Source organism: Agrilus planipennis, unplaced genomic scaffold (genome assembly GCF_000699045.2).
Source record: "Agrilus planipennis isolate EAB-ADULT unplaced genomic scaffold, Apla_2.0 scaffold63, whole genome shotgun sequence".
Lineage (NCBI taxonomy): Eukaryota > Metazoa > Arthropoda > Insecta > Coleoptera > Buprestidae > Agrilus > Agrilus planipennis.
Window position 1 is genome coordinate 752261 of NW_020439363.1, and position 14560 is coordinate 766820.

The window sequence follows — 14560 nt, forward strand, 5'->3', positions numbered from 1 at the left end:
TTAGAAGTTACACCTAAACAGAGGCATAAAACTTAACGATTTTATTTATGAGTCGTTAAAAATTTATTAAGACTTTTCATCCGATATCTATAATGGGTTTACTACATTATAGATTATCTGTTACTGATCATTAATCAAAAATGGGTTTATAATCTCTGGCTAAAAATTAGAATGGGAAATTTACTGCAACTAATAGTTTTTGTTCGTTATATTGTAAGTAAACAATTACTCAATGAGTTTTTTAAAAATCTCATTCGTATTTAATTTCACGCTTACTGCAAACGGTAAAATGTCAAAATATCTTATAACAAAAAATAAATAAGTAAATTTGGTAAAAACATGTAAGGATTTATTAAAAAGACATTATAGATAAGCACCTCATCAAAAGGTAAATTTTATGACCATCTTAAAAAGTCGGTTACATTTAACTTTACGCTTACTGTATACACAAAAAATGTTATAAATACAGTACAACATCGATAATCCGAACTTATTATTGCAAAGTTTAGTTTGTTCTGATTATCAAAGAGCAGTCGTCTGTTAAACGAATCTGGAAAAAGTTGTAACCGCTTCTGACTCTAAATTTTTAATAATATCAACTTTTTATTATATTGATGATGCAATATTTTGCATTTTAGCGCCATTTCATAGCCATTAACGTAAACGTTTCGTAAGATAAACGAAATGACGTTATCACACCTGGGCTGTTCGGATTTGTTCGGACTATCAACGCTAGTTCGGATTATGACTTCAAGTGTTGTTCGAATTAGCGAAGGTTCGAATTATCGAGGCTGTACTGTATGTTATTCCGAATGAGGGTACCATTCTAGACTAGAAAGTTTAGATTTTCAATATTTCTACACATGAACGTTAACCAAAGAAAGTCCGGTTTGTTTTAAACAAAAGGGTAAGTTTAATTATAAGGCTAATGTTCATTTGAAATGAGAATCGCGTCAGAAAAAATTTGAAAATATTCAAAAATGAATTAGCCATTAAGTCTTCCGAATCAAGGAGCATAATTTTATCAACTCCTAGTAACTAGAGATAGCTTTAAATAAAATGCAAGCGGTACTGACAGATCAGTAGTGTATGAAAATAAATAAAAGTAAAACTAAAATACTGGTATGCAAGGGAAGAAAAAGTAGGGAAAGAGCGAATATAAAGATAGGAGACGAAAAATTAGAAGAAGTGGCTGATTTTAGATACCTAGGAAGTCAGATAAGTAAGGATGGAAGGAGTAGTAGGGATATAAAGCAGAGGATAGCGCAGGGTCGTGTCGCCTTTAATAAAAAGAAGTCACTTCTATGCTCGCGAACGGTTAATTTAGAAATTCGAAAAAGGTTGTTAAAGGTGTATGTTTGGAGCACGGCGTTGTACGGGTGCGAAACATGGACAGTGGGAGCGGCGGAAAAGAAAAGGTTAGAAGCGTTCGAAATGTGGTGTTATAGGCGGATGATGAGGATATCGTGGGTAGAAAAGGTTAGAAATGAAGAGGTATTGGAAAGAATAGGAGAACAGAGGACTCTATGGAAGTCAATAAAAAATAGGCGAGATAGGTTGGTAGGACACCTTCTCAGGCATGAAGGTCTAGTCAGAGACATATTAGAGGCAGAAACAGGAGTTAGGAGGGGTAGAGGTAGACCTAGATTAGATTACTGTTCGCAAATAGTTAAGGATGTGGGCTGTTCTAGTTTTAGGGAAATGCGAAGTTTAGCTCAGGATAGGAAAGAGTGGAGGTACGTGTCCAAACAGTCTTAGGACTGATGACCTTATGATGATGATGATAGTAACATCTCAAATAGTAAATTTTATGAGATGCTTAAAAAGTTCGCACTTAAATGTTCACCACCGAACGCACATCTGCTTGTCGAAAAATCGCTATTATTAACGAGGCCACTTCCACATTCTTGCACATTATAACGTTCCAATCCATGCGTTCTTTTTCTTATTCTTCGGTATTAATAAGGCTCCTTGCACAGGTGCTGATTGTAGACAGAAAAAGTAAAACAAAACGATTAAATATCAAGTGCACGCTTCGTTCTCGGTCATACGTATAAATTGTGAAGTTCCCCCTGAGCTTTTGTTTTTTATCTTTCTTTTCTTTTATAAAACTTTAAAACACTTACTTATATATCTATATATATATGAGCAAAAGCGGATCTGAATCTTGTTTCGGTGCTTTCTTATATATATCTGTGGATAGGTATGTGTTCGCCCATGTGTGTATGTAGGTAGTATAAAGTGATACCGAATCCGGGAAACTGGTTCTGCTCAACCTGCCATAGCACGGGACGTTAAAAATACCCTGAAGGAATATCTTAATCGGCCTCTTTATGTAGTTGAAGTGACGGTTTAGTGTATGTGAAACCTGCTTTGTTCTCGAGACTGTCACGAAGAGACGATCGTCGTCGTCATGTAGTAAATCAGGTGCTTTACGCTAATTGAGAATTACCGAGAGACCTAATCAAAATATTTTTTTTTTTGAAGTATGTAACTTTCCAAAACATTAGTCTACCAGGTATTTGTTTGTGCCACTATCCACTACATGTAGATACATAGAAAGCTTACACGAAAAAAATGAAAAAAGAAAATTTATCTAAATATTAAAGCGATATTTACAATTTATCCCACTAGCCCGTTGCTTCGTAAGCGAAAATAATAAAAATTACAATTTGAATCGGAATTTGTAAAAATAAAATCCCAGCAGAAATAAATTTACTAGGTATTTTAGTTGATATTACAAATAAAATTGTAACAATTAAGAAACTTTAAATAATTTTTAGAAAACATGTCAAAATTGAGATTATTACAAGTTACCCAATAAGTTCTACTATTTCTACGGCAAATTAAGTCATTTACAATCGAAAGTTGTAATTTTTGCGTTATCATAAGAATTTAGTTTTTTCCGTAGAATATACATACCTGGGGCAATTCCTTTGGAGGTTGAACATGCATAAATGACATGGGAATTGTCAAAGGGCTTAAAGGTCGAACAATATTAAATATGGGGTTCAAACTAAGGAATAGAGCACTAATATTTCTACTTATTTCACGAATTGGTGGTATATTTTCACCGATATTCTTCTTTATGTATTCGTCACATCGGGCTAACAGATTATATTCGTGGTAAATCATGATCTTCAACGTTTGGAACGTATTATAAAGTCTTTCGAAAAAGTTAAGATCGTGGACGTAAGATAACGGGACATCGGGATAAAAAACTGGATGGATTACGTTTCCTACCGATTCGTGTATGGGTGTGAATGGATTTAAAGAAACGACCGATATCACCGGGCAATTAAATTTGCTTCCTAGGGCAAGGAAAACTAGAGGAAATGGTTCCACTAGAACCACATCGTATTGAGATGTGTTGTCGCGTAAAAATTTTTGAATTTCGACATGATTTTCGAACACCTCAAGCAGCGGCATCACTAATGTTTCGTAAATTACGTGGAATGCCTGATAAGGCGAAGTTGATCCACGCATCACTTCCTTTATCTGACCTTTGCCCATGTAATCGTATAAATCGCTAAGATCTATTTCCGTTAAATTAACTAAAGACGAATTTTGTAATGGGTTTGGGGTGTAAACGGTCACGTTGTGTCCGCGCNCCTTTTAAATATACCATTCCTTGTATGATAAGGAATTGTTCTATAAACAACTTACCCTGCATTTAATTCGTCTAAAAGACTGTCAACTGATGGTCTATTCAAGGTACTTTGAGCACTCGATGGTCTCGAATAGCTTGCAGGACTTTTACTACCACCGTCGGAGCCATTATATGAATAATTGTGTTTCTCAACTTTAACTGGTATTTCTATTAAATATTGGTACAATTGTATTCAAAATTATCGATATTTCATCATATCATGTATATGAATTATGTATTTCTTTATTTCAAATTCACGGAGAAAATGAAAAAGGAAAATTTACCTAAATATTAAAGCGATATTACAATTTGGACCCGAATTTGTAAAAATAAAATCCCATCAGAAATAAATTTACTAGGTATTTTAGTTGATATTACAAATTTAATTGTAATTGAAACTTTTTTTTTAAAGAAACATGTCAAAATTAAGATTATTACAAGTTACCTAATAAATTCTACTATTTCTACGGCAAATTCAGTCATTTACAATCGAAAATTGTCATTGTTGCGTTGTCATGAAAATTTAGTTTTCTCCCTGCATTTAACAAAACAAAAGCAGGGTTTCAATTTTAACTTTTATTTAAACAACTGTTTCACTTAAATAAGCACCTTACTAATACTAGTAGATGGACAATCCATCCCTCCCGACTTCACTGTAGCAAAAGATGGAGGATGGGACAGGTTGGGGAGAAATAGAAGAGAAGTAAAAATTACGCGTTAAATTAATTAAATATTAATTAGCTAAACGGAACCATGTCCTCTCAAATGCTAATAAGCAATGAGTAAATGAAATATTAATTATAAAATTGCTTTTTCTTAAGATACTTTGTTAAGTGAAACAATAAGTTGTTAAGAGAGCTTCACTTTTTGTTTCTGTTAAATTTCTTAAACACGATTCCAGAGATAAAATTCAAAATACCTGTGCTGTCTGCTATTTTCTAAATATTAAACAAAAGGCGGGGAATTTTACGATTTAAAATTCACGTTCACTCTACAGATTAAACAAAATAAAAAAAAATAAAATGTGAGACAGTTATTTCATTATAAAGTTGTATAAAAGTTATTGAATTTCTTTGATTTGATCACAGAAAGTCATTTTACGAATCATCCGTTCCCAGGATCTTCAAAGGATTCCAACATGCTCACGTATAATACTAAGAATACCGTTAAAAAGAAGTACTTTCTTTAAAAATATATATTTGATTATTAAAATATAAGTAACGTATCTAAAATAATGTATAAAATATGTTTTTATTTATTTGAAGTGGATCCGTCATATTATGTGTTATATTGTGTACCGTTTTCGTCCGTTTCAATTCTGGAATCATTAAATTCCCATTTTTACTTTCCAATTCTAATGAATCATTCGGTAATTTTATATACCGGTTTGTATAATTACTAAACTGGCCTAAGCGTATTTTACTTTATTTAACCGATTATTGTAATTACAAAAGATCTTCTTTGCTTTAATAACATTTTTCTGTACTTTTAACTTCCTTGCCTTTAACAGCTAAACTCTGAGTCATCTAAAGTGGTAACTGAAGTAATAAAAGTTTCAGAAGGTTTATAAGCTCATTTTGTCGAATGGCTAACATCCGCAGACATAAGTAGGTCATTCCGAATTTTATTTAGTGACAATGTTACTAAAAATCAACAAAAATCTCCCATATTTCGATAGAACAGAGTAGACCCCCTTCTGAAAGTTTCCAAACTATTTTGAGCATTATAGGCATAGGTACATAACAGAATATAAATCATATTTCGTTTGAATAGTGGCAAAAGTTGCACTTAGACATGAGCAAGGACTGCCTATTGTTGCCAGTTTTGTTTTAAGGGCCATCGCTTTAGATGGGTCAGAATTTAGGTACTCAAACGGTATCCTAATCTTTTAGGACTCTTTTTGATGATAAAACTTGCGTCAATTACAATCTATATTTTTTGAAGATATCTACTATACTCAGACTGTGTTTCCGTGATTTCTTAATTATTGTAATAAATCATTGTTATGTCTGCACGATTGTCAATTTATTTACGCAAACGTAAGTATGAGAACCAGTTATTATTTCGAATGCTTACAAAATTACGAAACAATCACTTATCTATTTATTTACACCTGTTGTTGTGTGAACAACAAAAAAAAATGTCAAATAAAAAACGACATCCATAATAAAAAAACAGGATCTTAAGCAAAAAACACCGCGTCATATTTCCTGTAGTAGGCAAGTACACGACTTTCCAAGAAGCGTGATACTTGAGGAACAAATACGTCTCCTGCCTAATTTTTCACCTGACTGACAATGGCTTGTCTTCAAAACGACGATGACTGGTAGAAACTTGATTTAAATAGAGGTTAGGGTCAAGTGTCTCTCGTCTTATGTTATATAGTAAAACTAGAACTGTTTTACTAGAGTTATTCCCGTTCTTAAAACAAGTTCGGCTGGTAGCGCCACTTCATTCTGATCTCCTACGTATGCTTGTAAATCACTGTTTTTCGCATAGTAATAAAAAATATCTCATTTACATAAAAACAATGCGTTGTGGGTACCATTTATTTATTTTCGTAGGGAAATTTTGGATCGTTAGGTTTATGGCATTTTTAGCACCACATTATTTGTGAAAATGCTATCGTTTGTTTTTTTTGAGAATTCTCAAAACAGTTTTTCTAGTAACAATTAAAATAATAAAAATAAAGATGTTGGGAACAGTGACAGATACGTTTTATTCATTAAATTGATAAAATTCTACAGAATCACTAAAATAATCTTGATTAGCAACAATTTCACAAAATGATAATTCAGTGTATAGGTACTTCAAAACAGTTCAAATAAAATTATAAAATATAAACAGAAAAAAAGTGATAATTTTTCACTAAATAACAATCAATAAATAAATTTTGTTCAATTTATAATTTAGGTATACATATAACAAAGCACGACATATAAATATCTAATTGTCAAAAATTGTGAAATAAAGTCATAAATAATTGATATAATACCTACCATCTAAATTATTAAAAATGCTAAATGCTTTACAGTATAATTTTGATGATGCAAATTATCCAATAAAAATCAGGTAAAACCGAAGTAACAGACACAGAAAGCTTCTTCAGTTTGGGTACGAATACCCACCTTTCAGTAAAATACTTCCTAACAGAATATATTCTTTGTTTGTTAAAATATTTTGTAAATAGGTACACTTTTTTCATACTCAAAACCTACTTAAACAACCTCACAATAGAATATAATACAACATATATTAAAAATTTCTTCACCATTTCAAATCACTTACAACAATTACAATATTACGTATGTAGCTACTGCTTATGCTTAATAAAACATTGTACTGTTTGATATCAAGTTTATTTTCTGTTGGAACCAGACAATCCCGTAAAAATTTTACAGTTTCATATACCTACACGCTCCGTTATTTGGAAACTTTTTAAAATTAACATCTTGGAGTCACAGATATGTGTGCACAAGTCACCGTTTGTACAGCTTTCGTTTCTATTTATTATTGGCTTACCTACCCAGGGACTACATCTATCCAACAAAACAGCTTCTTCAATATCCTCCTTTAAACCACGCCACACACAGTTCGGTCTAAGAGCAGGTATAGGTATAGGTAAATTTTCTCACACGAGTCAAAAAAACAAACAATTTTTTTTAAATCGTATCACTTCACTTTTAAGGCCTCTTATAGTTATTGCTTATTATATAATTATTATTGTCCTCACCAGAACATGAACTGTTTAAAAAATGCGAGCATCCAGTTCCAATATTTAGTTTTATTTGACTGTAACCGTTATTAAAAGTTCTTTTTTTGGACGAACATCAAAAAAGGAATCGTAATTTAAGGTCCGTTAGTACGCGCAAAAATATTACAATTAGAAATACATCGTGCGGCCCCTAAGCAGCACGTGCGATCTACACGGTTCGAAGCTTCGCCGCATACTTACGCTGCGACCGCAGCTTTGACGACGCCAAACGTCTGTCGTTGAGAATATCTCGGCGATTTTTCAGAGAATGCAACCGGTTTCACTGTTCGGGCGTGTTCGCTCGCTGCTGTGTGTTCCTTCTTTTGATGCTGTGGGTCAGATTTGCCCGTGAATGACGTGAATTCAACGACGAACAGCAGCTGAAGGGATAAACGGCCACACTGGAAGAATCCTGCGCGACGCGACGCTACGCGACGCCACAGACAGACCGTCGGACAAACCGACGCCAGCAATCACTCCCGTTGCATGTTTACATGTATAACGTACTATCGACGCTCAAGCAGACATCGTAAACTTTTTTCACATGAACTAAATAAACGTTAAAAAGTCCATGTTGATGAAAATAGAATTCAATAATCAAATTCGATTTTTAGGGTTCTATACCTGTAGGAAATCCAACGGAAGTAACGGGGTAGTTTACATAGGGGCAGCGTAACTTCCAAATTAAGTAGTTGGTACTACAATACCCTCAGAAATTATTTATTTTCTAAACGTAGCTGAGGCATCAGCAATTTTTAAGATTTTTCATCAGGGGTACACCGTATAGACACAATATCCAGTGATATTTAATGACGGTACATATTACACAATTTGTCACTAGTCCGTGAGCAAGCTCAATCTCTTGCTCAGCTGTTAGGTATTATGTGACATTGAAGATCTTCGAAATACAGATTCTCCCACCTTCACTGTAATATTAGCGGCTGAACAGAGCAATGATTGCCTTTAGCTGATCTGTACTGCGGCGATCGACGAGTGCACATTGTGGCAACGTTATCTGTCTGTCCGATGGAAGAGGCCGTAAATCGATTTAGTGAAATTCATATGTCCCTGCCTCAATTCTTAACCTGGAGACAAATATTGTATTTAAAGTTCACCATTATTACAAGGTCGTCAGTGCTAAGACTGATTAGACACGCACCTCCACTTTTTCTGAGGTAATCTTCGCATTTCCCTAAAACTAGAAAAACCCACATCCTTAACTATTTGCGAACAGTAATCTAATCTAGATCTACCTTTATTCCTGAGAAGGTGTCCTGCCAACCTATCTCGCCTATTTCGTATTCTTTCTAGTACCTCTTCATTTCTAACCTTCTCTGTCCACGGTATCCTCATCATTCACCTGTAACATCACATTTCGAACGCTTCTAACTTTTTCTTTTTCGCAGCGTCCACCGTCCATGTTTAACAATCTTTTTCCGATTTCTAAATTAACCGTTCGCGAGCATAGAAGTGACTTATTTTTATTAAAGGCGACACGACCCTGCGCTATCCTTTGCTTTATATCACTACTATTCCTTCCGTCCTGACTTATCTGACTTCCTACATATCTAAAATCAGCCACTTTATCTATCTTTATATTCGCTCTTTCCCTACTTTTTCTTCCCTTGCATACCTGTATTTTTGTTTTACTTTTGTTTATTTTCATCTGTCAATACCGCTTCCATTTTATTTAAAGCCATCTTTAACTCCTCCTTGCTGGATGCTAATGCTGCTATATCATCTGCAAATCTAAGCATACTAATCTTTTGACCCTGTATATCTATCCCTACAGTTCTACTGTCTTTAATGATGTTGATCGCGTCTTCGATGTATATAGATTAAATAGTAGCGGTGACAGTGTGCATCCCTGTCTGACTCCGTTCCTAATATTTACTTCTCTACGTTACAACCCCAGCTCTATAACTGCCTGTTGCTCTTTATACAAACTAAGTATCACTCTTCTATCTCTGTATTTAAAGTTATCATGTTTATTTAAAAAAATCGTTCAAAACAGGAGGCATAAATGAAAAAGATTGAGCTTCTGGATAGTCCGTGAGACCAACATATTTCTAAGTGCTCGATTGTACCGGTTTCAAGATTGGTACATACAGACAGACACAATTAAAATCAGATCGTTATAGAAAATAGTCCTTTGTAAAAGTTTTTGTAATTTTGGATTCTTTGGAAGTTCTCGATGTGTAAATCAAAAGTCTTAATGGGCATTAAGTCATAAAAACTCACCCTTAAAATTGCATTCTTCCGTAAGGACTTCCAAAGTACAATTATACGTTCAGGTAATTATATATGTCGACGTCCTTATTAGAAACGGACCATTTTGCATATATCTGCACTTAACAAAGGACCCCACTAGATCCTTATAGAAAATAGTCCTTTGTCAAAGTTTTTGTAATTTTGGATTCTCTGGAAGTTCTCAATGTGTAAATCAAAAGTCTTAATGGGCATTAAGTCATAAAAACTCACCCTTAAAGTTACTTTCTTCCGTAAGGACTTCCAAAGTACAATTATATTATGGTTTCGTACCAGAGATGGTAATGTATGAAATAGTTTATAGTTTAGTAGGTACACCTCAACGTCATAGTGTACTTATGAGCCTAGCAATAGTTCGTTACAACTACCACTTCTAAATACACCACCTTTCCTTATAAGTAATCTAGACGTTGGGGTGTACTACACTTTTGTAGAGTTCATTACCATCGCTGGTCCGATACCATGACATATCCATAATATGCACATATGTTAATACATCAACATAAGCATATATACTTGAACGTATTCGATACATATAATAGGTATAATTGTACCTTGGAAGTCCTTACAGATGAATACAACTTTAAGACTTAGCGCCCATTGAGACTTTTGATCTGCACGTCGAGAATCCAAAGTTTGGAATAGTTTGACATAGGGTCATTTTCCGTAACGATCTAGTGCGGTCCTTTTTACACATTGCGTTTACTACCATGCGGCCTGTATGTACCCAAAACACAAGAGCTCCAATAAGACGTATTTTTAGAATTTCAAAAGATAAATTACTTCCCCAATCATATATCGAAAGCTCCATAATTTAAAATAAACTGTATGAAATGATTCCCCCAGGAATATATAAGAAAGACGCTTTAATAATTAATCTATTGACTAACTGGATCTATAAAATATTTAAACTCATTTCTGTGTTTTTAATTAAGTAATAGGTAACAATCAAAATGAAGGTTGCTGCTCAAAGTACTGATTTGCGTTAGAAATAAATCGATTATTTATTGCCCATACCATCAGTTTCTAATTTGAATTGTATTTAAGTGCCGATTTTATTGCCTTGCGGATATTATGTTATGGGTTTTTATGATAATGACATTCAGAAAATAAATTTGCAATTACCGTTCGATGCTTTTAATTGCCTGATTGAAATTAAACAAGTTTTCTTATCACTTCTATATTGTTTTTATTTTGGTCTATCAAAATTTTTACACATAAACAACGTGAACTGTTAACAATAAGTGCGAAATAAGCAATTTTTTAAAAATTCCAAACGTCAAATCAATTTTTTGTCCGATTGATTGTGTGGGGGTAATCTTCGAATCGGCTGAACCAATTTCCATGGGACATTACAAATATAGGAAAAGAATTTCTCGAGTGATGAACAAAGCACGACCAAGACCAAAACCGAGACTGTCGCAGTCTTGATATTGGTCGTTCGACTTGGTCTTGCTCAAATACTTCTTTGACCTTTTAGCGAACAAAAGAAGGTACTTGAAAGAAGTAAACAATATGGAAAAAGAGTTAGTTTTCCTCTATATTTCAGAAAAGAAAATTTACCTCGAGGACATTAAAATATACTTCGTTTACTTTCTGTAGCGATGTGACCTTCAGTTTGACCGACGCAAAGTAGAAAAGAACAGCACTAGGCCAGAAAAGGAAGGAGACAACTCTCGGCCAAACTGTTAACTGGTGAGGAGCGTATAATCCGTACAGTACTGCACGGAAAAATTGACCATTTTGTCCACTACAATTGCATTGCTCAAATGTGCTGTTATTGGTACCATTTCCTACTGAAAATATCAACGAGATGTTTATTTATATTTGAAGACATATTAAAGGCTTTAACGCTTGTTTTCGACTCGCACTACTATTCATGATTGAACAAAACTTTTGGCAGGTACTGTATGAAAAAGTATGATTAATGAACAAGAGTCGAGAGTATATTGAGCTTTTTTCTCCCTACTTACGATTTTACCAGCGCGCATCCAAGACATTCGAAGGGCCACATCGCTAGAGAAAGTAAATGAAGTATAACATTAATTAACATAGTGTTAAAATCTAGTAAAGCTAACTGAAAATTTAAAATAGAATGTATTAGAGTTGCTTCAAATAGTTTAACTCATACACTCATCGGAAATAATAATTTTCCGTTTAGTCTTGCGTATTTGATCTTGGCCTTGTTTGTTCGATCTTGGTCTTAGTCTTTAATTTTCGCAAGTGCGGAGAACCAATCTTTAATTTCAATGTTCTCTGACTTTTCGTAGGAAACATACTCTATAGAAATAATGTAACCGTATTACTCTTAATTAACTTAGTTTCCTACAAGAATTGTCTTTTTGGTTTCTGTACTACCCTTTTTAAAGATAATTGATTAAAACTGGTTTAATTATTATACGATTATTGTATTTAAGCTGTTTTAGCTGCACCATTTAACTCACAACTACACATCATATCATAAGAAAAGATCGTGTTAGGTCTACGTTTCTCTAGTTGATTTGATACATCTCTAGTCTTATCTTAAATGTTTCTCATTATTGCTAGCGAGCGTGTATATTTGTATACACGTAGTAAATAAAATAAAAATAGAAATGCATCTTTGCTCTATGTAGGTAATACAAATCAATGTAATGATAGACCTTAATAAGACTTTTCCGTTATATGGATTCGCCGTNTACTGTCTTTAATGATGTTGATCGCGTCTTCGATGTATATAGATTAAATAGTAGCGGTGACAGTGTGCATCCCTGTCTGACTCCGTTCCTAATATTTACTTCTCTACGTTACAACCCCAGCTCTATAACTGCCTGTTGCTCTTTATACAAACTAAGTATCACTCTTCTATCTCTGTATTTAAAGTTATCATGTTTATTTAAAAAAATCGTCGTTCAAAACAGGAGGCATAAATGAAAAAGATTGAGCTTCTGGATAGTCCGTGAGACCAACATATTTCTAAGTGCTCGATTGTACCGGTTTCAAGATTGGTACATACAGACAGACACAATTAAAATCAGATCGTTATAGAAAATAGTCCTTTGTAAAAGTTTTTGTAATTTTGGATTCTTTGGAAGTTCTCGATGTGTAAATCAAAAGTCTTAATGGGCATTAAGTCATAAAAACTCACCCTTAAAATTGCATTCTTCCGTAAGGACTTCCAAAGTACAATTATACGTTCAGGTAATTATATATGTCGACGTCCTTATTAGAAACGGACCATTTTGCATATATCTGCACTTAACAAAGGACCCCACTAGATCCTTATAGAAAATAGTCCTTTGTCAAAGTTTTTGTAATTTTGGATTCTCTGGAAGTTCTCAATGTGTAAATCAAAAGTCTTAATGGGCATTAAGTCATAAAAACTCACCCTTAAAGTTACTTTCTTCCGTAAGGACTTCCAAAGTACAATTATATTATGGTTTCGTACCAGAGATGGTAATGTATGAAATAGTTTATAGTTTAGTAGGTACACCTCAACGTCATAGTGTACTTATGAGCCTAGCAATAGTTCGTTACAACTACCACTTCTAAATACACCACCTTTCCTTATAAGTAATCTAGACGTTGGGGTGTACTACACTTTTGTAGAGTTCATTACCATCGCTGGTCCGATACCATGACATATCCATAATATGCACATATGTTAATACATCAACATAAGCATATATACTTGAACGTATTCGATACATATAATAGGTATAATTGTACCTTGGAAGTCCTTACAGATGAATACAACTTTAAGACTTAGCGCCCATTGAGACTTTTGATCTGCACGTCGAGAATCCAAAGTTTGGAATAGTTTGACATAGGGTCATTTTCCGTAACGATCTAGTGCGGTCCTTTTTACACATTGCGTTTACTACCATGCGGCCTGTATGTACCCAAAACACAAGAGCTCCAATAAGACGTATTTTTAGAATTTCAAAAGATAAATTACTTCCCCAATCATATATCGAAAGCTCCATAATTTAAAATAAACAGTATGAAATGATTCCCCGAAGAATATATAATAAAGACGCTTTAATAATTAATCTATTGACTAACTGGATCTATAAAATATTTAAACTCATTTCTGTGTTTTTAATTAAGTAATAGGTAACAATCAAAATGAAGGTTGCTGCTCAAAGTACTGATTTGCGTTAGAAATAAATCGATTATTTATTGCCCATACCATCAGTTTCTAATTTGAATTGTATTTAAGTGCCGATTTTATTGCCTTGCGGATATTATGTTATGGGATTTTATGATAATGACATTCAGAAAATAAATTTGCAATTACCGTTCGATGCTTTTAATTGCCATCCAGTGATATTTAATGACGGTACATATTACACAATTTGTCACTAGTCCGTGAGCAAGCTCAATCTCTTGCTCAGCTGTTAGGTATTATGTGACATTGAAGATCTTCGAAATACAGATTCTCCCACCTTCACTGTAATATTAGCGGCTGAACAGAGCAATGATTGCCTTTAGCTGATCTGTACTGCGGCGATCGACGAGTGCACATTGTGGCAACGTTATCTGTCTGTCCGATGGAAGAGGCCGTAAATCGATTTAGTGAAATTCATATGTCCCTGCCTCAATTCTTAACCTGGAGACAAATATTGTATTTAAAGTTCACCATTATTACAAGGTCGTCAGTGCTAAGACTGATTAGACACGCACCTCCACTTTTTCTGAGGTAATCTTCGCATTTCCCTAAAACTAGAAAAACCCACATCCTTAACTATTTGCGAACAGTAATCTAATCTAGATCTACCTTTATTCCTGAGAAGGTGTCCTGCCAACCTATCTCGCCTATTTTATTGACTTCCATAGAGTACTTTGTACTCCTATTCTTTCTAATACCTCTTAATTTCTAACCTTCTCTATCCACGGTATCCTCATCA

At 34.0% G+C, this 14560-nt stretch overlaps 1 protein-coding gene across 1 annotated transcript; it reads right to left on the reverse strand.

Annotated features, from left to right (window-relative positions):
* Positions 1-2831: 2831 nt before the first annotated feature.
* LOC112905767 (UDP-glucuronosyltransferase 2B9-like) lies at positions 2832-3778 on the reverse strand. The gene is made up of 2 exons (XM_025978823.1): positions 3719-3778; positions 2832-3612 (listed from the first exon to the last, which is right to left on the reverse strand). Exons 1-2 carry the CDS (start codon positions 3776-3778, stop codon positions 2896-2898), a joined length of 777 nt encoding a protein of 258 aa, XP_025834608.1. The 3' UTR covers positions 2832-2895.
* Positions 3779-14560: the final 10782 nt, after the last annotated feature.